This window comes from Hemibagrus wyckioides, linkage group LG19 (genome assembly GCF_019097595.1).
Source record: "Hemibagrus wyckioides isolate EC202008001 linkage group LG19, SWU_Hwy_1.0, whole genome shotgun sequence".
NCBI classification, from domain to species: domain Eukaryota; kingdom Metazoa; phylum Chordata; class Actinopteri; order Siluriformes; family Bagridae; genus Hemibagrus; species Hemibagrus wyckioides.
The window spans coordinates 12,174,550-12,196,605 of NC_080728.1; the positions used below are offsets into that span (position 1 = coordinate 12,174,550).

The following is a 22,056-nucleotide window of genomic DNA, read 5'->3' on the forward strand; positions in this document are numbered from 1 at the left end:
ACATCTCATTTAGTATTCCTGTTAAACAGAGCAATGAAGATGTAGTCTACCAAAAGTCTTCACAAAGTGGTTGAGAATTAGAAATAGCATTCAGGAAAATGATGTACACAAGAAGTCTTTTCCTTTAATGCCGGCACACATACACTTTGTGTAATGGTGTTTGTAATCTGTAGTGAGAGTATCCATATTTGATAATGATATGGTGAAGAGATTCATTACAGAGAAACATAAATCTAATATCTAATAGCATTGTAAAACATTCATTTCAGCAGGCTTTGATGAGCACACAGCCTCTTCCACTGCAACACATTCACATGTTTCTTCTCTCGCTGTTTGTTGTATTATTCATGCATTACTTCATTTCTGAATTTGCTTAAAAATCTCTGCTAATGAGACATTTCTTTCAAAAACTCACCATCATACAGAACTGAAATAAAACTTTAAATAAAAAGAGCTTTGAAAAAACAGCTTGACTAAACAGCACAGGGACTTCGTTGATAGGTATTTGTGTTTTTTAATGGTTTATGTTAAATATGTTTTAGGGGAAAAAAAAATTTATTCTTTTAATGCTGTGAAATTAAATGATATTCTTCATTATTTTTTCGGAATGATTTTATTAGCAATATCCATAGCTTAAAAATTAGTCAAAAAAAACCCGTAATGTAAAATGCATCTGTAACAAATAAACAATAGACAAGTTAACAGCTGAGATAAACTCAAGCAATGTAGACAAAACCACGTAAACAATAAACATGTAATATTAACAATTATATTCGTAATTATTAATAAACAGTCATATGCCTTTAAGTGGCACATGTATGATATAAAGTATATATGAATTTAATAATCAACTAGTTGATTCAATATATTCAATAATACAAAAAAGTTATATATTTATATTAAAATATTAAGATTTATTTTATTTATTTTTTTTTTTTTAAATCAAAATTAAAATGTTTTTTTGTTTTTGTTTTGTTTTTGTTTTTTTTTCTGTTGTTTTTTTTTTTGTTTGTTTTTTTTTTTTGCTTTTTATATTTGAGGGCAAATCTGCCAATTTGTTCCAACAACCTGCTCATCAGTCTTCAAACTCATTGATTCTCATACCAGTCCTCAGAACCCCACCGACACTCCGCATGTTTCCTCGATCTCCGTGTTGTGTGAGTTTGAATGCAGATAAAATGTGAAGTGTCTGGAAAGCCACGAAGGATGAACCCGAACTCAGTGTGCCAAAGGGCTGCAGCTATGTTTTAATGGCTGTTTGGTTTGTGTGTAATTATGGGTATATTGTGTGTCATTATTATCCTGTGACAGAAAGACGTCCTCATCAGAATGTCACTTAAACGCCAAACCTCTCAGCTGCTGGATCTTCAGACAGGCCAAGACCTCATCAGTCGCACAGTAGTGTAGAGAAGCTATAAAACACAATCAAGCCTGTGTGTGTGTGTGTGTGTGTGTGTGTGCGTGTGTGTGTGTGTGTGTGTAAGCATTCAGAAAGGCTTAAAATTGACTTTTACATATTTTATGTACAAGAACAGTTGAACTGAGAAGGAATATCATAGTGTTTAGAAGCAATGAAAGACAAGCAGACTTTGGTTTATCAAAAAGGGGTTTAATGTATTTTCCCCACCCCAAAGATATAAAAAAAAGAAACTTGTTAGATTGTCTAAGAATTTTTTTTTCAAAAAATACAGGGATTAGGATGTATAAATACACAAAGTGATATTTTCCTTTAAAAAAAGGCAGGTTAGTTTTACTTCTATTAAATTACATTTACAACACTTCCTCTTATATATGTTTATAAAGCTAACCCTGTTTTAGATAAGGCATGAGGGAGAAGAGGAAAAAAAGCTCCTCTTCTCCATTTTCTCTTCACTTTTTCCTTTAGTGGTCCTTATGAACAATGCCATTATGTAACACTTCAGAAGCATACAGTTTTAATAGTCCAGTGAGTAGGTGTGACCAGTGTTACACATGGACAGTACAGACTGTCCATCAGACACAGCAGGCTGTACAGTAGTTTCACAATATCGCTTCATCTCCCCTTTTTGATGTCTTTAGTGGAAAAGTTGGAGGACAGTCATATACACCAGGTCCAGAAATGTAGGAAAACTGCAGTCAAAGCTCGTCGTTGTCATCCGTGCTAAAGCTGCTCCTGCGGCTGCTCCCCTTAGAGGCATTTGGCGAAGTGGCTGAAAGCAGCGGGTCAGTCCCGAAAGGAGACAGCGCCTCCTCCATGAGCAGCTCGTCCAGCCGCTGCTCCTCCTTCAGAGTGGCACTGAAGAAGTCCGTGAAGTGCGACAGTGGGTCTGAGAAGGTCGTTGAAGCGGCGTCTGCATGCTCACCAGAAGAGCTGCTGTTACCTTCATTTCTGGTATGGACCACAGACAGGGAGTTCCTCTGCAGGTAGTCAGGGCCGTTGAGCTCATCCTGCAGGTAGAGAGAAGTCTGCGCTCCAGGAGTAACCACAGGAGCTGAAAGTGCCTGCTGCTGCTGCTGCTGTTTGACGAGGTTAGACGAGAGCTCTGCTGCTCCCAGATTACAGGGCAGACCATGAGCACGAGCTTGGATCTCTAACTCCTGTTAAACACACACACATATACTCAAGCATTAGATATTAGATTGTTGTCTCTTCACTTCATTTCGCCACTGGATCATGATTCAAGAGTCTCTGGGGTAAAAAATGATCACTAATGATGAATTTAAGCAGAACTTTAATTTCATTAGATTTGTCATTATTTTTCACTCAGGCTTTCTGAATCTATACAGAAGATGACAGGACGCAACATTCCGTTCTATACCTTCCCCCAAGAAGAAGATAATGCTACCTGTCACTGCAATTCATGTACATTTATATATATCTGATTAGGTTGGGTCAATTTTATTTGTATACAACTTTTAACAATTGATCTTGTCACCTCCAAATCAAAATTGTACATTTATAACTGTGTCCCTCATGAGCAAGCCAGAGGTGAAGGTGGCTAGGAAAATCTCCCTGAGATGACATGAGGAAGAAATGCCGAGAGATCTGGTCATACTTGTCACATGATTCACAGAGTAAAGCTAAAGATCTCTCAGAGTCCATGGTATGTATGAGGATTTTACTAGGATTGTTAGGAGGATGGTTATCATTGGTTATAACCAATCAGTGGTCTTCCCATAGTAATAAATACATCTTTATTAGACCCAAGCCCTGTGTAGAAATCCAAGTGGCAGAACTGCTTGATAGGAGCTGTGTGTAATTACATTGGAGGCTAATTGGGATGTCTGTATGTGTGAGGACTTCTGTAATATCTCCTGCTGTCTCCTCTTTGAGTATCTCACTACTGGATTGTAATGCATAATTTCAGACAAGTGAGGAAGGGAGGATTAGCTGTCCTGCATTATTAAGGCCTCATAATCTAATTCCAGGTGTATTCCTGTCCTAGCGCTCTAGCTATTAATCAGGCAATTTCCTTCAACTCCCTGTGTTTCCAATCAGAGATCAGTGACAGACATCAGTAAGACATGGGGGCAATTTGTAGGGGTGTGTGATGAAGGCTTTTGTGGTTCATCTTACTTATATTGTCCACTTGTACTTTTTGTTATTATTTTACACAATCTCTGTTATCCTCTTTCCCTACCTGAATCCTGAGCAGGAGTCTCCTGTTAGCCTGCTCCAGCTTCTTCTGGCGGCTCTCCAGCTCTCGGGCATGTTGCTGCTCTTTCTGCAGCCACTTAATGTACTCCACTGAGGCCTTGAGGATGGTCCCTTTGTTCCAGCGCATATCACTGCCAAAGAACAGAAAAGATAACCTTTTTCACACGTGTCGCGTCAGCAGAACCTTCACACACAGGAAAAATACCTTCACAAAAACCCTATTTTATAGGACTAAGAAATGGTGATTTACATGGCCAATTATTCATTCTCAGACATTACGTTGGCTTTGAATGGGAATTTTAATAGAATAGTTAAGTGTGTCTGCAGAAAGTCTATTCCATGGTCCTTCTGTGGTGAAAAATTAATCCTCGAGTAAAAATAGGTGTCAACTGAGCTAAAAAAAAAAAAAAAAAAAAAAAAAAATTTGGAAGGAGAAGCTAAGCGGAGCCACTGCCAATTCCATTACTTGTTAAAAGGAAGGAAGTGTGGTAAATTGTGTCTTTCTTTGGAGTGAGATTTCGTCTGATCAGAGCTAATCTCCTTTATCTTACATTAATGGAATGGTGATGAAGGAAACCTTCCATTTAAATTTTATCCAAAGTTCAGCTGAGCTGGGCCTCTGGATTCCCTTTCTGGAGGTTCAGTTGTGCTTAAACCTTTATTCAAGCGGTCTGTGCTTTGACTTTGACCCCATTTTTCATTATTCAAATGGGTTTTGCACTGAACTACTGATGCCACTTCACACTGTGCGAGTAAAGAAACTTCATTCAGCCATAGGACGTTGCTAGGAACAGGGGATGTTTTGTTTTTGTACAGTGATTTAGTTTATTTTTGAGGTTATTTATAGGCTGAAATTTTGATTAATAGATTAGAATCAGTGGGAGAAAACGGGGCCACTTACGGGTCATTGGACTTTGGTATCAGAGTTCCAAGCTCTTTGATTCTGTAGTTGATGTTGTATCTCCGCCTTCTTTCAACTGTTGAATGAGAAAATAACAATGATCGCTATATATGCTACACATGTTTGCGCTGCACACACACACACACACACACAGGTATGAATTAATGTACAATGTCAAAGCATCTTACTCAGATTGTGATTGTCTTTCTTTTGTCTTTCTTTTGCTAAGACTCTGGTGTCATGTTCTGTTGAGAAAGAGAGAAGAGAAAAGAAGAAGCAGGCTTTAAAAAAAAGCACCAATTCAGCATTTTCATGAACCAAAAACAAAATAATTCCACTGATGGTAGGTGGCAAATGACTTAATGATAAACTCAGCATGTTTGCTATATACCTACTGATCTCAAAACCATAAATGTACGCATAGACACAGCAGTATGAGTCTTATCCTCATTCCCGTGTGTCCTTAACACCACTTCTGTGCTCTCATCTAAAATGCCCTCACTGACAATTAGCTCAGCTTCGCAAAGGAAAAGTGCTCCATCGTTCCGAATCCCACTCACATTCTTTCAAATTATGCAATTGGAATCTGTGATTAGATTTCTCGATTCGTTTCTGCTGATTCGATAGGAACGTTTAAGCTGTGTGTAACCGCTCTGTGTCCTGCAGCACACTTATGTGAAAAAGATAGTAAGTGACTTATTTTCCTCATCGGAGTGAAGAGATCTTGAGGCATCCTTAACATTTCCTAAATCAATTAGCTTTAGTTGATGCATGGCATTCACGGTGGGGGAGAAGTCTCTTTCAAGGAGCTCTTTGTGCAATATGTACGACACAAGAGACACGTCCCATCATATTCAGTTAACTGAAGCATTGAAAATGAGAAATGTGTGTAGTAAAAGAGGAAGTTGAACAATGTGCACTTTGAGTGGCTGTAATCAAGCAAGAAGACGCTGACATGAAATTTGCCCGTGTGTTTTTCTTGCAAATTCAGCCTTGTTATGCTTAAAGCACTGGTCATGGACTCACACGTGTTCGGCTAGACGTACACGTTTGCACAGTATGGATCTGTATATAGTTCTGAACTGATTAGAGAAATTTAGGAGCCTTAAAGCGAGGTTTTTCTGCAGTTTTGCTCCATACCTGTGACTTCCATTTTAACAGAGAGCTTTGTGGGGCATGAGGGGGGTGTCAGTCCACCATGAGAGGCAGTCATACCTTGGTCACCGCCATAGACTTCCAGCATACTGCCATTCAGGGCCACCTTTGAAATAAACAGGAGAGGATGAGATAGCATCAGGTTTCATTGTCATTTATATTTCTATTAGAATATAGTGGTATTTATGTCTGATTTACAGAACAGAACTCTCTCTCTCATGTCACATTTTCAGCTCATGTCTCAGGTTAAGCATGCAAATGTATGTTACGTATGTAAGGATAAACACACGCTTTTGTATGGTATCTAAACTCAGATGTTCCTGGCACCTGCTGACATTATATAAGACCTGGACCTGCCTGATCACATATGTTTACCAGTTCTGACATTTTTCACATGCAATATTTGACAGGCGTGCTGTGTGAGAGAAAACCTGTCAGGGTTAGCCTCCTGCTGCATCTGCTCAAATACAGCTGAGTACAATCAACACGCTCCTCTTTCACACTCTATGTGGATTACACACTGAAGGACTAAAAAAAGATGGCACATAATCAGTATTAGATGAAGAGCTAGGCAGATACGGTGTTCGTCTGTTGTACGATTCTTGAATGCGTGTACGCCATTATCTCTGTAGAGGAAAATCATGCTTATCAAAAATGAAGGATTGCTACAGTCCCTAGACTCCTAGCATCGTAATCACTTCCGTTCCCATCCGTGTTTGCAGATATGTTGACACGTGAAGAGACATGATGCGTCGCACTGTATGACTAATTAAAATCAATTGATCCGTTTAAGCATGGTATCATTTCTGAACAAGCCCACTGGGAGTCGAGGCATTAGCCCAATCCAATGCCTCACTGCATAACTGAGACATAATCTGTCTTCTCTCTCTCTCTCTCTCTCTCTCTCTCTTTCTCTCTCTCTTGCTATCTTTTTTTCTTCATTATACTCAACATGCACACTCCCACTTCCCTCCCTCTATCAGGCCCTCTTTAACACTAGGATCTTCTCCATCGCTGTCTTTTTGTTTGTGGTAGAATGCAACGTGACAGTTTCTTTCTCAGTGACGCATTCCAGTGTGGTGAGTTCAGGTGTCATTATAATCACCGCTCAAGCAGTTCTTTGTCCAGGCTAAGCATCAGCAAAATGTTGCCGAAATTTCTGCCCAGTCAAAGAAACACAGCGAGCGCTTGTATCCCTAGATGCCTGTGTGTGCAATTTTATTCCTTAGCTAAATTGCACTTCTTTAGATGAACATGAACTTTTTCCACATTTGCATATATATGCATTTCTCTCTTTGTTACCTAGTCACATTACTCACGTTCTCCCTTCTGTACTTCAATTTTGATGCTAAAGCGCCTGTGAGAGTCCTCACAGAGAGGAAGGGAGTTTTCATTGCACCCATTACAGCTCATTTTCTGCATACCACTCAGTTCCCTGATTGTATTAGGTGACTAATCTATATTGTTACACAGCAAAGAATGCAGTTAAAGCCTTTTCCCCACACACATCATGAACTTTGACTCCCAGTTGGACTTAATCTGACCTCACAAAAGACAAACTAATTTTTTTTTCCTTGAGCACGTCAAGAATCAACATTTCAGTTTGCACTTCTGATCTTTCTAAAGAGATTTATCAAAGCAGATTTGTCTAAAACCTCTGCAGATTTGTGTTGATGTAATTTAAGTAATTAGAGTCTTATCATTTCTTAATTCCTATTCCGTAACAAAATTTCTTCTCAGACCATGAAAGCATTAATAAAAAAAAAGGCAGTGGTTATATCAGATTTTCAGAAGCAAGGTCGCTGACCACACACTTAAAGAATGAACATAATTCATACTTACATTATTTTGCATTAAGATGCTTGGCTCCATACACTCCAAGCTGCCATCATTGAACCCTGATTCAAAGCCTATAATATCGTCAATAACTTCATCCACTGGAAACTAAAGAAAAACAATGATTATACTGTAGCACATTTGCCATGCTCGATTGTTCCTTTTTAGCTTTATCTACAAAGGTTAATAGTCATTGAATCAATGTAAAATAGAACAGTGTGAGGGACAGAGAGAGGGACAGGCTGCTTCCTAATCCAATAACAAACATTTCATCATCTCCACACAAGAAGACTGGAGCATGATGGAGATGTCTCTTATCAGATTAGTGAGGCCTTTTACTCTGGTATTGATCAGTGCAATGTTTGATGTTATTGATGAGCGGTGTGGGGGAGAGTGGGGGTTGGAGCACGGTACTCACCTCAGTGTCGTGGCTGTTGGCTAGGGTGAACAGGGTGACGGGGCTGCCCGGAGTGCTATTGTCGCTGACAGGTGTCATATGGCCATTGCGCATGATAGGCATCGTGCCCAGGGCCTGGCCCGGGTGTGGGTGGGCCTGGCCAGCAAGCTTGGTTCCTAGAGTCAGGTACTGTTTGACCTGCTGGGTCTGGGCTTGGTGGAGGTGGTACTTGGAGTTCTCCAGGTGGTTCTGAACCTGGGGATTGAGAGGCATAGTCATTATTAGACATTGCACTTTCAGACTTATAAAGCTTACATTTTGCACAAATAACATGTTATAGTCATTTTATGAGAAAGCACCATATGTCCTAATGTAGACTAGTCAAAAGTTATAAATTACTTTAAAGGTTTTTTTTCTAAATTCAGATTTAACTTAATACAAAACATTTAAATATCAATCTGTAATGAAATGCAAGGCTGAAGATGGTAATCTACTCCCTCCAACCTGACAGCCGAGGCCATTTCTGAAGCTGAATCTCATAGCCATACCTGACCTTCAGCAACCAGACAGCTTCCAAAATCAAAATCACAAGGCAAAAAAAACAAGTCCTTACACTGGCAACTTGGGCTCCGTCTCGCATCATGTAGTAGCTACAATCAGATAAATGTGGCATTCTCAGAACCAGTGTGTCCTCTGCAGCTCTGTCAAGGAACTCTAGTAGGATCCCAGGCTAAAGTTATCTGTTGAGTGGCTACGTTGTGACTCTTCCCTCCTATCCAGGACTCTTTATAAACTGACTGGGTGTAGTAAAAGACCTAATTAACAGGGAGGCTGGCTTGCCCTTTTATAGCCTAGTGTTGTAATCACCTCAAACAGAGAGCCATCAGAATACTGATCTGGTTGGTTTGATCACCGTGGGATGCCTTCATTTTGCCTATATCACCAATTCAACAGGACCGCCCTATTCTGTTTGTGCGACATAGCCTTTCCTCAAGCTGCCCCCCCCCAACCCTTTCCCACTTCTGCTTCAGGGGCTCGAATACAAATGCTGCTTGTTGTGTGTGGTTTCTCAATAACCCCAGGGCTCATCATAGACACAGCACTCTGAGGACCATTGTCCTCTGTCAGTTCTCAAAAACTAACTGTCAAGAACTGGACCCTTATCTTATTTTAGTCCATAACACATCGTAAAACTATATATAGGATGGACCTATTCACTTTTTGGGAGACCAAAATGACCCTGTTTTGTCTTTGTGTTGTCTGAGTTCACAAAGGGCCAGCTGTGAAGTTACCCCATGGTGGCTGAGGGTATTTCTGGAACATCCAAAAATAACTTTTATTGCTATGTGGCTAAAAATATACTCAGCGAATGTCAAGCTTATTTTGTCTAATTGCACATGACCTTCTAAAAAATGTTTTTTTTTTTTTTTTTTAGAATCTTAGCTTTGGAATGTTTTCCATTTTATTTCAAATTGTTTTATAATCATAATTATTCCTGTGGTGATAATGTTGAGATTTCTTCGCTTGTTTTAGACTAATTTAATCCAACCAGCAGATCATACTGCCCCTTTCAGCCAAAACTACTGAAATTAAATCAAAATGTTGTGATAGATATTTTTACTACTTTCTGGACATTCATCTAGTTGACTCAGAGATGACTGAGCTGTGTTGTGTGATGTCTCCACTAAATTTGGTTTGTTGTAGCAGTTTTGGAGCCATTAAGTCTTTCTTTTCTTTTTTTTAATATATATATATATATATAATTTATAATAAATTAATTACTACACTACAAATTATGTGATATGGTTCTTCTAGAAATCTGCCATACATTTTCTCATCTATACAACAGACATAAGATAATATTTGCAACAAAGAATCCCAGATTTGCCCCATTTAATAGAAGTTTAGCTGGTAGACCTTCAATTATAAGAACACTACAAAGGTTTTGTCTGGCTTGTACAACAGTACATGAGAATTTGTTAAAGGGGAAACACAGCTGTAGCTTCATAACTTGATTTTGTTTATTTAACTCAGTCAGATAAGGAATGCTACACTGGCTGAGCACAGAGCTAATCTGAGCACACACACACACTTTCACTAGAGTAATAGGACACCCTCTGCTCTTAAAATCATGTCTCATGTTGTGCCCTTTAAGTTCAGGACCCTGCAAGTCATGTTTACACTCTCTAGTTTAATTTTGTACTAGTAAAAAGATTTACAAGTTACAAACTTAAATTCTAAGGACTAATGAGATCTCCTGCATCCATAATATAGTTAAATCTCTTGTCTCTCAGGTCAATCTTGCAGTTTGTTTTTTAACATGCTATCACTCAATTAGGAAGAAGGAAGAATGACTAAAGAGTGACAGATGGAAATAAATGAGTATTTGCATTACCTTATTGATTTGTGGCTTCTAGATATGTTAGTCCATACATCATGGCTTCCAGACAGGCACTGACTGTGAACTGGAAGTGGGAATGTAATCTATATTATGGCTTAGACGTTGCTCAACTGTGTTTCAGTATTAGCCAAGTTCTTGTTTCACTTCAGGTCAAGTTATGAAACACTGGGGAGGATGATTATCAACTGTAGAAATCGTGGACAAAAACCCCTAACTCCCACAGGTCATTAAATAAACTTCTCTTATCCTTAACACTGTTTTCATGACACAGAGTTATACAGCAGAGCTAAATGTAAATTGATGGTAAAGAATTAATAATACAATGAGCGCTGTATGGTTTGTCCTACACTGTGTATGTGTATGGGTTACACTGTGCTCAGTATGCAGAATCGTTGCACCACAAAGTTTTCTAAAGGGAAGAGAAAGTAAGGCAGCACCCAAGTTTTTTCTTACATATATAAAGATAGACATAGAGAGCACAAAAATATCATGCCCTTATTATTATTATTATTATTATTATTATTATTATTATTATTATTATTATTATTATTATTATGGTAAGCCTTCTACCAATCTTTCAATTATAATCACATATCACATTATAAGCTGAAATCCATTAATCCTATGTTCCTTTTTTTTCTTCCTTTAGATGAAATTTTAGTGCACTATATTGTGTTGCAAAAAATAGTGGATTGTATATTGAAGACAAACATTTTATTTATTAATATCAAATCAATTCACTAATTACTTCACATTATTAATACACTGCCACAGTTATTAAAAATATCACGTTTAGTGTCTTTTTTGTTCTGCAGTTTCTAATCAGGTGAACTCATATAGCTAATAATTTCTTCAAAATCTTTGCAGCCTGTTAGTTCCTCAATGCTAACACACACACACACACGCACAGAGAGAGAGAGAGAGAGAGAGAGAGAGAGATACAGTACACAAACCTTTCTCACTGAGATGCAGACTTTAACATCACAACAAAGCAAATAACACACAATCCTCTCTCTGTCTGTCTGTCTTTCTTTCTGTCTGTCTCTCTGTTTGTATCTGCAGCTACCTACCGGCAGCAGCTGGACCTCAGTGAGGGAGATGACTTTAACTACACAATGGTGGCTCATGGCTCTTGCAGCAGAAGTGTTCAGCAACACAACCTCTGTTTTTAACCCACAATCCCAATGTCCATACACTGAAACCTCAATGAAGAAGGAGTTGCTGTGAGTCAGCTTGCCGGTTGTGCAGTCAGGCACGGAAAGAAGAAGGATGAGTGTGTGTGTGTGTGTGTGTGTGTTATTTTCCTGAACAGTTTATGTTAAAAGCCAAGCCAGGGAAGGAAGACATGACACATCAGCGTTCTCAGCACCCAGGCTTCCTCTGCGAGGTTTTTCTCCACCACTAACTATTAGCCAAAGGCCTGACAGAGGCAAAAAATTTTCGATGGCTGAAAGCAGAGGAACAAGGGACTAACGGGTTGGGAAGTGGAGGGGGTTGTTGTGTTCGAGGATCTTTCCTTTCTGCCGGTACACATTTTCTTACTCAGCACATTCCAGTCACAGGTTATCTCCCTGACACACACCTCTGTACAGAAAGCACACGCATGCACTATATACACAACATCACACAAACACGCTAGCAAAAATCATTTTATATGGGATTTCCTGGCACATATATTCCTTCACTAGAGGTCACACACTTCATGACTCTGTAAATCAGAGGCTCTGGATACTGAAGAGGGAGGGTTTTAGTTTGTATCTGAGCACACAGTAATTCCAGTAAGTTTGACAGTATTTCAGAACGTTGTTGTCACTTTTACACAGCATTGAAATCAGATCTGAGCATAGATATGCTATGCTGTATTTTAATCAGTGAGTCAGACTGAATTTCATCAGTGCACAGCTGATGATAGGAGCCATGTAAAGGCAGTAATTGCCTTACACAGTCAACAGTGTGATTGACGACTTGATTACAGTTCAAATAGGAGATACAGTGTAGTATAGTGTAGTATCTCCTTATCATTCAGATGCTGTATCATTTATATTACTATCTGCTGCTACAAGGAAATATCTGCTTTTTTTGGTTTCTGAAAAAAATATAAAATAGGCTTTGAACATGAGCACGCACAGTACTGTACTGTGTGTGAGTGAGTGGTTTTGTGTGTGTGTGTGTGTGTGTGTGTATGTGTTTGTAGATGTTTAGCCCTGCTAAAAGTACTAGTTAGCCATTTTCTCCCTCGCTCTCTCTTGTCCCAGCATGACAGCTCACCTTTGTTAGTCCCGCACACAGCGTGCATAAAACATGAGCTACTTCCTGTAAAAGTTGGTCTGCTTCTAAGACAAGACTTCAAAGTCTGGCTCACACATCTGAGGTCTGTTTTATCCAAGTAGAAAAGGAATGCATAATAGCAGGTGCACTTTAATGATTTTATATATAAATTAAATATTACACCATTTTTTTTAACTTTATTATGGGAATGCTGGTCCATTCTCTCCATCACGTTTCTCAACAAAGAGTAATGTACATATATAAAATGCATATTTAAAATGCATATAGTTCCACGTGTCCAGGTCCTTTTCAGATAATAAGAACAGGACTAAAGAACATGACATGCAAACCATGTTATACAAACAGCTTCATCCTCTGCAAAGAGGTTTGTACACATGGACAGAAAACGGGAACTCAGTCCAGCCAGACTTTTCAGAAATGATGCAGTTAGCACTAATGTGATTTTTGCCCTAAATCAATTAAACTGTGCCCGTGTCATAGGCAACAAGGCAAGTCGTTCACAGGCACACCTTAGAGGAATGCCTCTCTTCTTTCCCAGCTGCACAGCGAGATCTAATTTTGGCCTAAGGACATGAATGCCAGTGATCAGATAAGGACATAATCGAGACACACAAGGATGCAAAATAAAAAAATCAAGAAAAGGTCAAAGCAAGTCTCACTTTCTGTATGGAAATGCTGCAACTCTGTAAATTATCTTCGATAATCTCCAAAAAGCACCTCAGCACCTCAGCACACTGCAGCAAATACTGCAACTAAAAGTCATCACTCAGACATGCAGATTCAGCATTAGGATTTTGCACACATGTACATCCATCTCCCACTTCCCTATTTTTGTCATTCAAGTTTTAGTTTTTCTAATATATTTAAAAGTCTGCACGATATGTACGTAGTGTTTTGGTTAATGAAGAATAGCCATGTGTCCATCGCTTTTTCCTAAATGATCGTCAATGTCTGGCCATTTATTTGGTGTATAATTTGGTTTACAAACTTATATCTTGCACTTTTAGAAAAAAGGGGTCTGTTTTGTCTCTCAGCATGAAGCATTCTTCAGTCTGTTTCTCTGATGGAACCTCTAAAGTGGTTCATATTTACATGATAATTGAGTCTGCTGCATCTCAAAGCAGTGCATTTATAAATTTCCATAACACACTAAAGTCCCAATATAAGCAATAGAAAGAGAAACTGTAGAAAGAGAAGAGCAGAAACCCTTTAGTAACCTAGAGCACATGAGAAACCATTGTCTAGCACTGTGTCTATTATTTGAAGGTATAAAAGTGTGATATTATTTCGAGCACATTACTCATTCAGTTGTCTGTGCTGGGAACTCACTATCATTAGATCAGCAGTCCAAAGATCCACTACTGCACATATCTGATGGACATTAATTGATTTGGACCTAACATTCACACACAGACAGCGTGGTGAGCTCCAGTACTGAGCTACTGAGTTACTGTCTGTGTGAATATTCTTCAGGTTTTCCAGTTTCCTCTCACTTCCCAAAGACATGCAATGTGGCTTTGTTAATGCTAAATTGTCCCTAGATATGAATGTGTGGATTGGTGTCTTATGCCCAGTGTTCCTCAGGATACACACCAGACCCAATGCTACACACATACACCGATCAGGCATAACATTATGACCACCCATCTAATAGTGTGTTGGTCCCCCTTTTGTTGCCAAAACAGCCCTGACCCGTCATGCACTGTGTATTCTGACACCTTTCTATCAGAACCAGCATTAACTTCTTCAGCTATTTGATCAGCAGTAGCTCGTCTGTTCGATCAGACCACACGGGCCAGCCTTCACTCCCCACGTGCATCAGTGAGCTTTGGCTCTCCATGACCCTGTCGCCGGTTCACCACTGTTCCTTCCTCAGACCACTTTTGATAGATACTGACCATTGCAGGATGGGAACACCCCACAAGAGCTGCAGTTTTAGAGATGCTCTGATCCAGTGGTCTAGCCATCACAATTTGTCCCTTGTCAAACTCACTCAAATCCTTATACTTGCCCATTTTTCCTGCTTCTAACACATCAACTTTGAGGACAAAATGTTCACTTGCTGCCTAATATATCCCACCCACTAACAGGTGCCATGATGAGGAGATAATCACCTGTCAGTGGTCATAATGTTATGCCTGATCAGTGTAAATGAATGAATGATACACACACACACACACACACACACATTTTTTTTTCTTCACAACCCTGTTTAAATCCTACCAATCATTTATCAGAGAATTAATTTTTTGGGCTACATTGATTGTACTTTTGCACTAGGAGGACAACAAACACACACACATACACACCCTCACCCTGACTGTAAATGCCCCTGTATTTTCTTCCAGCTCACTCTGCCTGTGTTCCCCTAAGACGTCACTTAAAACAGCAGTCCCAGTCTGTTTGATGATCCCAAACCCATAAGGAAGAACGTCACTTTGAAGTTTGGTTTTCCTGTCATGTGTAAGATCTCAGTGTTTTTCAGGATTCTCACTGTTTCTCTATTCTGATGCTCCCCTGATGGTCCAAATTTTACAAAGTGACCAAACTGTCATATGACTTCCCCTCACACATCGGGTCCAAAAAAGGGACTGAGCGCCTGTGGTGCAAAGGCTTATGGGTAAGCTGTTCATTTAAAAGGAGCACTTTATCTGGGCTTAGCCAAACCACTGGCTTCGAACAACAAAATGGATTGCTACGGTCTGTGCTTCTTACACTAATGTGAAGAGATTTAGTACGGTCAATAAGAATATGAATGTCAGGGCTCAGCACAGGAAGAAGTTGAGATGGTTTTCAGCTTTTATGGCATTTTGGATTAGAATGTTTGCTTAAAAGTTTTCATTTTGAGTAGCATGAGTGGATGCATTCAATCCGAAAATACTGCAAACAACAGTTTTTCCATTCAGGTGAAAATCACTACAGATTATATATGAGTCTGTAATCCTATTTTAAGAGATTGATTAAATTATTTTAATCTGTTTTATTCTAAATGTCAAAAAAGATTAAATAAGAGGAACAAATTGGACCATAGAATTCCTACTGCCATGTTGGGTGAAGTGTGTAGTGGATTTTGGGGAGTTTAAAAAGGGGTTGCAAGGCTGTTACTAATATCATCTGAATGGATCTTAACAAAGTCAGTAGCCAGCTGAAATTCTGTTGACTCTAATTTTCAAGAAATACAACCAAGACAACATTTGTACAGCTATTTCCCTTATTTAGGTTTCGCTGTCAGTCCTGGTAGTTCCTCTCACCTTTGTTCCAGAGTAAAGTAAAATATGTGTACTGTAATGTTTTGCAAGTGCACACAAAGTGCATTTATGGGTTACATATTTGAAGTGCTGTTCAAAAGTTTTGGCTGGACATATAATTGTTGCAGCTGTAATTTAATTGGAGGAAATTAACAAATTAAATAATGCAGTAGTCACTTAATGAGAACTAAGCAGAAAATTAAATCAACTTTGACCTTACCCGGACTAATAATACACAGTTTGGGTTAGAACAAAGGACTGATTGTGCTGTAGCTGTTTAAGGCTGTGATGTGTGTGTGTCCCACTCTGAGGCCATGCTGTTAAGAGATCCGTAACTAAGTGTGGAACAAAAGCTTATGGTTATGCTTGTGACTGCATTTACAGTGAACTTAAATCTCTACACAGAGACACGCACAACAGTGATGCGTTTATGGAAAGCTCTGCCCTAATGTCTCCACACTACATCTGTGGTTCTTCTTCTTCTTAAATACTAAACTTTGACTCATTCTCAACTTGCTATAGTCTATTTTTTTAGTTTTTGTGATAAGTAATTGCAGAACTACCTTTCTACCTTCAGTGTGAAATTACAATGTATAACAATTAATTGAAAACCAGAGATGTTTTAACAAAACATAAAAAAGAAGGGAAATAATAAAAAAAACTTAAGGAATAACCTTGTCCCTTAACTCTGCACCAGTTGAGTAAGAGTCACATCTTGTCAATATTTTCTTACTCTTTGTCGTATAACATTTCAGAAACATTCAGGTATAACATCCACAGTCATCTTCAGGTCACACTACAGATTTTTAGCTGGGTTCAGGTCTGAATTTTCACGAGGTCATTCCTTTGTTGATTTGGATGTATGCTTTCGGTCAATGCTGAAAGGTGAAATTCCTATTCCTTTTCATCTAACAGTACTAATTTATCTTATTTATCTTTACATCTAACTCTAATTTCTCCTCCTTGAAGCATGATGCTGGCACCAAAATGATTCACTATGGGTATGGTGTTCTTCTTTAAATCGTTTTGGTATTATGGGATTATTATAGCTTTTGGAATTAGTCTTATCAAACCATAACCCCTTTTGCAACATAGTTTAAGGTGATTTAGTTGAGTTTGGATGTTTGTTGTACTAGAAAGGGCTTCATTTTAGTCACCCTACCACATATCCCTGATGTGAAGAATATGAGAGATTGTCACATGCAAAGAGTAATCAATACTTGTCAGAAATTCCTGCAGCTAGGTCTCTTGGCAGCCTCTTGGTAAGCCTTTTTGACATTTTGCCAAGCTGTCTTGTTCTTGGTGATGTCACTATAATGCTCCATTTTATCTTTTTGTTTATGATGCCGTTTACTCTGCTCAATGGTACATCGGATGTTTTTGCCATTATTTTTATATCCTCTACTGATCAGAACCTATCAACAGGTGAGATACCAGCAGATGAATGAAACAAAGAAGGTGAAGAAAATCCTATAGACACAGACAATCTTTATTTGAGGGTGAGAATGCAATAGGTTCATTCTGAACACACCCACATGCCAAATTTTGAAAAAAAAAAAAAGGGTGTGCATACTTGTTTTTCCCCTATTTTACCTTAATTTTGTATACATTCTGAATTAACATTGAGGATGGATTTATCTTGGTTTCATTTTTTTACATCACCTAAACCTGCCATTTTAACAGTAGACTTTTTTTTTTTATAAAAATTGCATAATGTGTATAATATTTTAAGTTATATAAGTATAAGTTTTTGTGTAGTAGTAGTAATTGTAAATATTGAAATCTGACATATTATAATGCTATAAGTTTTAACGTGGCTCCCTTTTTATGAACTGATTAATCAACTGAGACTGATTGTTATTTGCATGTCTGCTGTTCCTGGCATCCTGTTTTCCTGCTTATATCTGTCACATTTTGAGGTTTTCTCTGATTTTTTAGAGTATCAGCTACAGAACGCTACCGTCAGATCCAAAGACTCAGGCATGGCAGGTATAAAACGTATTGCATATACTTCCTATTGCTTTAAATATGGCCAGATGAAATATATGCAAGTGTTCCACAAATACGCAAATTTATGTTGAGAAATGATCTCACTCACTCTTTCACCAGCATGCACTGATAAGTCAAACAGCTGGAGGAAATCCCACATTCCTGACAGACTCCTGACATCTCTCTAAAGTTTACTCGGAGCTTTGCTCCTGTGTGAGGCTAACATGGCATGACACCTCTCTTTTCATCCCCACAGGATGCCCCTCAGACCAAAAGCCAAACTTCAGACATGTTAGACTATTAGTTAGACATGACTCCCAGGTTTGGAAAATTTCTGAAGAGAGATCAAGGTTGGATTGTGAGGACAGCCTGTCTGCTAAATCTCGGCCTCATCGCGTGCAATAAGCTTTATCGCTCAGATTCCAGCAATTGAATTAAGCATGGAGAAGTGGAATTGCATGAATGAGCATAGCTAATTGCATGTGATGCAGTGGACAAGGTCCTGAATTGCACTCTTTGAAATCAGAGTCATTTGCAGGCTTTCCCTGAGAAAGAAAGAGGTGAATGACTGATAGTGTCCCCAGGGAGGAAATTCACCATGTACACACACCCATGCACTATTATTTATGTGCAAACACATGCTCTTTTATAAGAGCAAGTCTTGAAACCTGATTCAAACATAACTTTCTTGTACAGTATGCACCTCTCACATTGCAATAGAACTGATGTAATCTAACAATATAACTTTCAGTAGTTGGAACAGGGTAAAAGTTAAAAATAGATGTTCTGTGTTGTGTTCTGTTGTCTTATTTGTACTTAAGAGTTTAAGTGAAATATTTAAATAGAGAATTATTTCATCAAATAAATAAAAACACACTTTTTACTCACTTTTTGGGGTGTATTCCCCTTAAAAATAATCTTAAACACAATAATAGTTCCTTTTCCAAGTAAGAGTCAAAATAACATTGATTATTTTTTACCATCAATTCATTTTAAATTCATATTGTCATATTGTTTCATTTATGTGGCCTGTCGCATTGTTTATAATTCATGTCTGAGTCTGAGTGAATTACATATCTGAAAAAACAAACTTACTGTTATTAGTACATCTAAAAACTTTCTTAATTTATTTCTTTATATATATATATATATATATATATATATAAAATAGTAATTATATATCAAAGTCATTGTTGATAACATTGCTATCTTATATAAATGTTTCTGATTTCAGGTTTCTTCGTGGTGACAGCTTTCAAAAAGTTAAAGCAATATAAACGTATATACCTTCACTGATTGCATTATTTTTTTCTTTTTTTTAAACCTATAGATGCTTGGCCTGTATCATGAGACACATGTTAGAATGGAAATCAATATATATTTGATCGAAAACAAAATGGCTTCTAAAGACCAGGCAGACTTACCTGGCCATACCAGCTATATTCCAGCATGATGATGAGACAGGTTAACAGAGTGTGCTAAACAAGTGATAACCTCAAGTTCTTCTCTGGGACCGCAATATAGTCCACAGCTTTTCCCTTCCAGCCTGTTGGCAAGTCTGTGGCTATCAGTCAACCATCAGGACTACACACACACACTACACTCATCCTCGCACACATGCACAGCCTAGTTACAGTTTTGCACTGCTCAGCTTACGATCTGTTGATAATGAACCTGAACCCATTATTTTGAGTCAATGAATTGAAAGAAATAGGGCAAGGAATGAAAACCGCAGGGCCAATTACTGGCATTCTTTGATGTTCAACTCGCTTTCGCTCACCCTAACTACTCTGTGCCTTTTGTCTTTATCCTCTCTGTTATTCATTAATTATTCTGCTTGGGGTCAGAGGTGAGTTGCCTAATTGTGCAAATGGTTTAACTTTGAGGATAGCTCGGATTCTCCTACTACTAGCGCTCTCTCTTGCTGTGCTCAGCCACCTTGCATTATACCAATTAATCCAACTCTTTGATTCCCCCCCCATTTCTTTCTCTCTTGCTCATTCTGCTTATTTTGCTTTTCCTTTATACTTCATAATCTCCCCAGTGCAGGGTAATGTTAGGGGTCCTGAACTGATTGAGGGGGTCGATGTGTATTAGAGTGGAGCGGACAATTATTAAGTATTAAGATGCTGGGTGGAGGTCTACACTAGAGCAGAGGTATTGATTAGATAATTATTGATTAGTATTAGCTTTAAGAAACAGCCTCTTGAAGGGTTCTCAAATGAGAGTTATGTTATTGATCCCAAAGGGAAATGATGACAAGATGCTAATAATATTCTTAGCAGAAAATCCATTAATGCATTCCCCATTCTCGTAGAAGAAACTCTAGTATTCATTCCCTTGTACCCATGATTGGGGCATGTCATGTCAAAGTGAAGTTGAGAAAAGTCATTTGTTCATTCATTCATCTTAATTAACCACTTATTCCAGGTCTGGTTTATGGTGGATCCTGGAGATTATCCCAGAACACAGGGAATGAAACAGAAATACTGGAAAGATGGAAAAGTGTAGGAAAGTTTTGAGAGTTGAGTAGTAGCTTAGTGGTTAAGATGTTAGATTACTAATCAGAACGTTGTGAGTTTGAGTCCTAGGTCCACCAATCTGCCTCTGTTGGGCACTTGAGCAAGGCCCTTAACTGTCGGCCAAATGCTATAAATGTACACATTTACACGCAACCTTCTTCATTAGAAGAAGGTCATTAGAAAGCTGCTCTTTTATGGGTTTCAAACTCCCCTGTAACCCTTTAACACTTACAATGATCTCTCTCATAATTACAATCCATTTAGTGTTAGTTTCATTCATTTATATCAGTTACTGAATAATATTATTTAAGGTGAATAAGTGATTAATAATCTTGGGGTTTAAGGGGTTAAAGGTATTTCTTTTAATTATCATAATAAAGAAACATTTCAGCAGGTTTAAGCCAAATTGGGGATGGTTCCTACCTTTATGACTTTGTAGTCATTGCACAAAGAAATCAATGAATAGCATGTATTTAACCTCTCTCAGGTGTTTTAAGCAGTTGCCCTCTTTTTCAGTATCTGGCCTTGTTACTGTCCCTGACACCTTTTTCCCAGGACATGAGACTCAGCACTACAGGGCATTTTCACAGTGTGAGCCAGTAATAAGTGTGCAATCAGTAACACATCAACCTAATTATAGCTGTAAAACCCAATTCCTTCACAAAGGGGAAACTTCCCTTGATATGTTTGTGTGTGTGTGTGTGTCTGTCTGTCTGTCTTTCAATTAACACCTAAGTCTACAGACAAATTAAACAAAACAAAGAAATTTCATTTTTTATTGAGTGTCTTATGGTTTATAAATGTTTATGATATTACAAATAGTCAAGAATGTATGTTAAGGTAGTAATAAAACATCTAACTTGTGTTCTTTTCTGAATGTCATATACATGTTCAGTGAGAATTTTGCAATGATCATTTTAGAGTCTGTTGTTTATTTATCATTGTGTATTTATTTAAAATTGCTATGCAGCCTTATTTCTGAAAATACCCAGAAAAAAACTAGCATCACCCTCGAGTTCATAAATCATCTCATACAGTTATTATTGTTTGTACCTGCTCATAATATTTTCTAATAATTTACCTTCCGTTCTATTTCCAAAAAGATGTGAACACTGTATGTCTTAATGAAGATGATCTTTCTTTGCCCTGCTCACTCACACTCACGTGAATTAAGAACCTGACACTTGTGTGATTATGTGTTGTGTGGGATCTCAGTCCTAATGCACACGTTTAACCTGAACCTGGGAACCTAGGTAAACATAGTTTGCTTTTATTCTTCTCTGTATTTGAAGGTCCTATGTGTTTAGGACACAGTGTCTTTACATTGTTAATAATGATTATGTATTCAATTATATGAATGTTAAGGAAGCCATAGAACTCCCATAGAGCCCAGTCTTTTATTACAATTGTCATTAGATTCCATTTTATATTCTTTGTAGGCAAAATAACTTTGATCATGGTTGTGGTTTCCACAACTGTAACAAAATTAGATCACCTAGTTATGTTTCACAGAGCCCAGTTTGAGAACCTGATGTTGCATGATGATGCAAAACAATAGCACTGTACACATAAAATTACATGTTTCACAGTTCATAGGTTTTTTTTTGTCTGAATAAGGATTTAAGGATTATGATTAACTCAATAATTGCCTATTATTTATGTGCAAAGCTCTTTAAAACTT

General features: G+C 38.1%; 1 protein-coding gene across 6 annotated transcripts in view; it reads right to left on the minus strand.

Moving 5' to 3' along the window:
- Window positions 1–1,600: 1,600 nt before the first annotated feature.
- tfec (transcription factor EC) overlaps window positions 1,601–22,056 on the minus strand; it is a 34,910-nt gene continuing 14,454 nt past the window's right edge. Inside the window, exons 1-9 of one of the 6 annotated variants that reach the window (XM_058417764.1) lie at window positions 11,398–11,416; window positions 10,322–10,391; window positions 7,948–8,181; window positions 7,536–7,637; window positions 5,679–5,799; window positions 4,727–4,783; window positions 4,539–4,614; window positions 3,621–3,768; window positions 1,601–2,577 (exon numbers count right to left, since the gene is read on the minus strand). In XM_058417764.1, coding sequence (XP_058273747.1) covers window positions 2,116–2,577; window positions 3,621–3,768; window positions 4,539–4,614; window positions 4,727–4,783; window positions 5,679–5,799; window positions 7,536–7,637; window positions 7,948–8,049 — 1,068 coding nt within the window. In that variant the 5' untranslated portion in view covers window positions 8,050–8,181; window positions 10,322–10,391; window positions 11,398–11,416 and the 3' untranslated portion in view covers window positions 1,601–2,115. Of the gene's footprint in view, window positions 2,578–3,620; window positions 3,769–4,538; window positions 4,615–4,726; window positions 4,784–5,678; window positions 5,800–7,535; window positions 7,638–7,947; window positions 8,182–8,539; window positions 8,903–10,321; window positions 10,392–11,397; window positions 11,602–22,056 lie in introns of those variants that run through there. The other 5 variants (XM_058417762.1, XM_058417761.1, XM_058417763.1 and 2 more) reach the window with 5 other exon arrangements.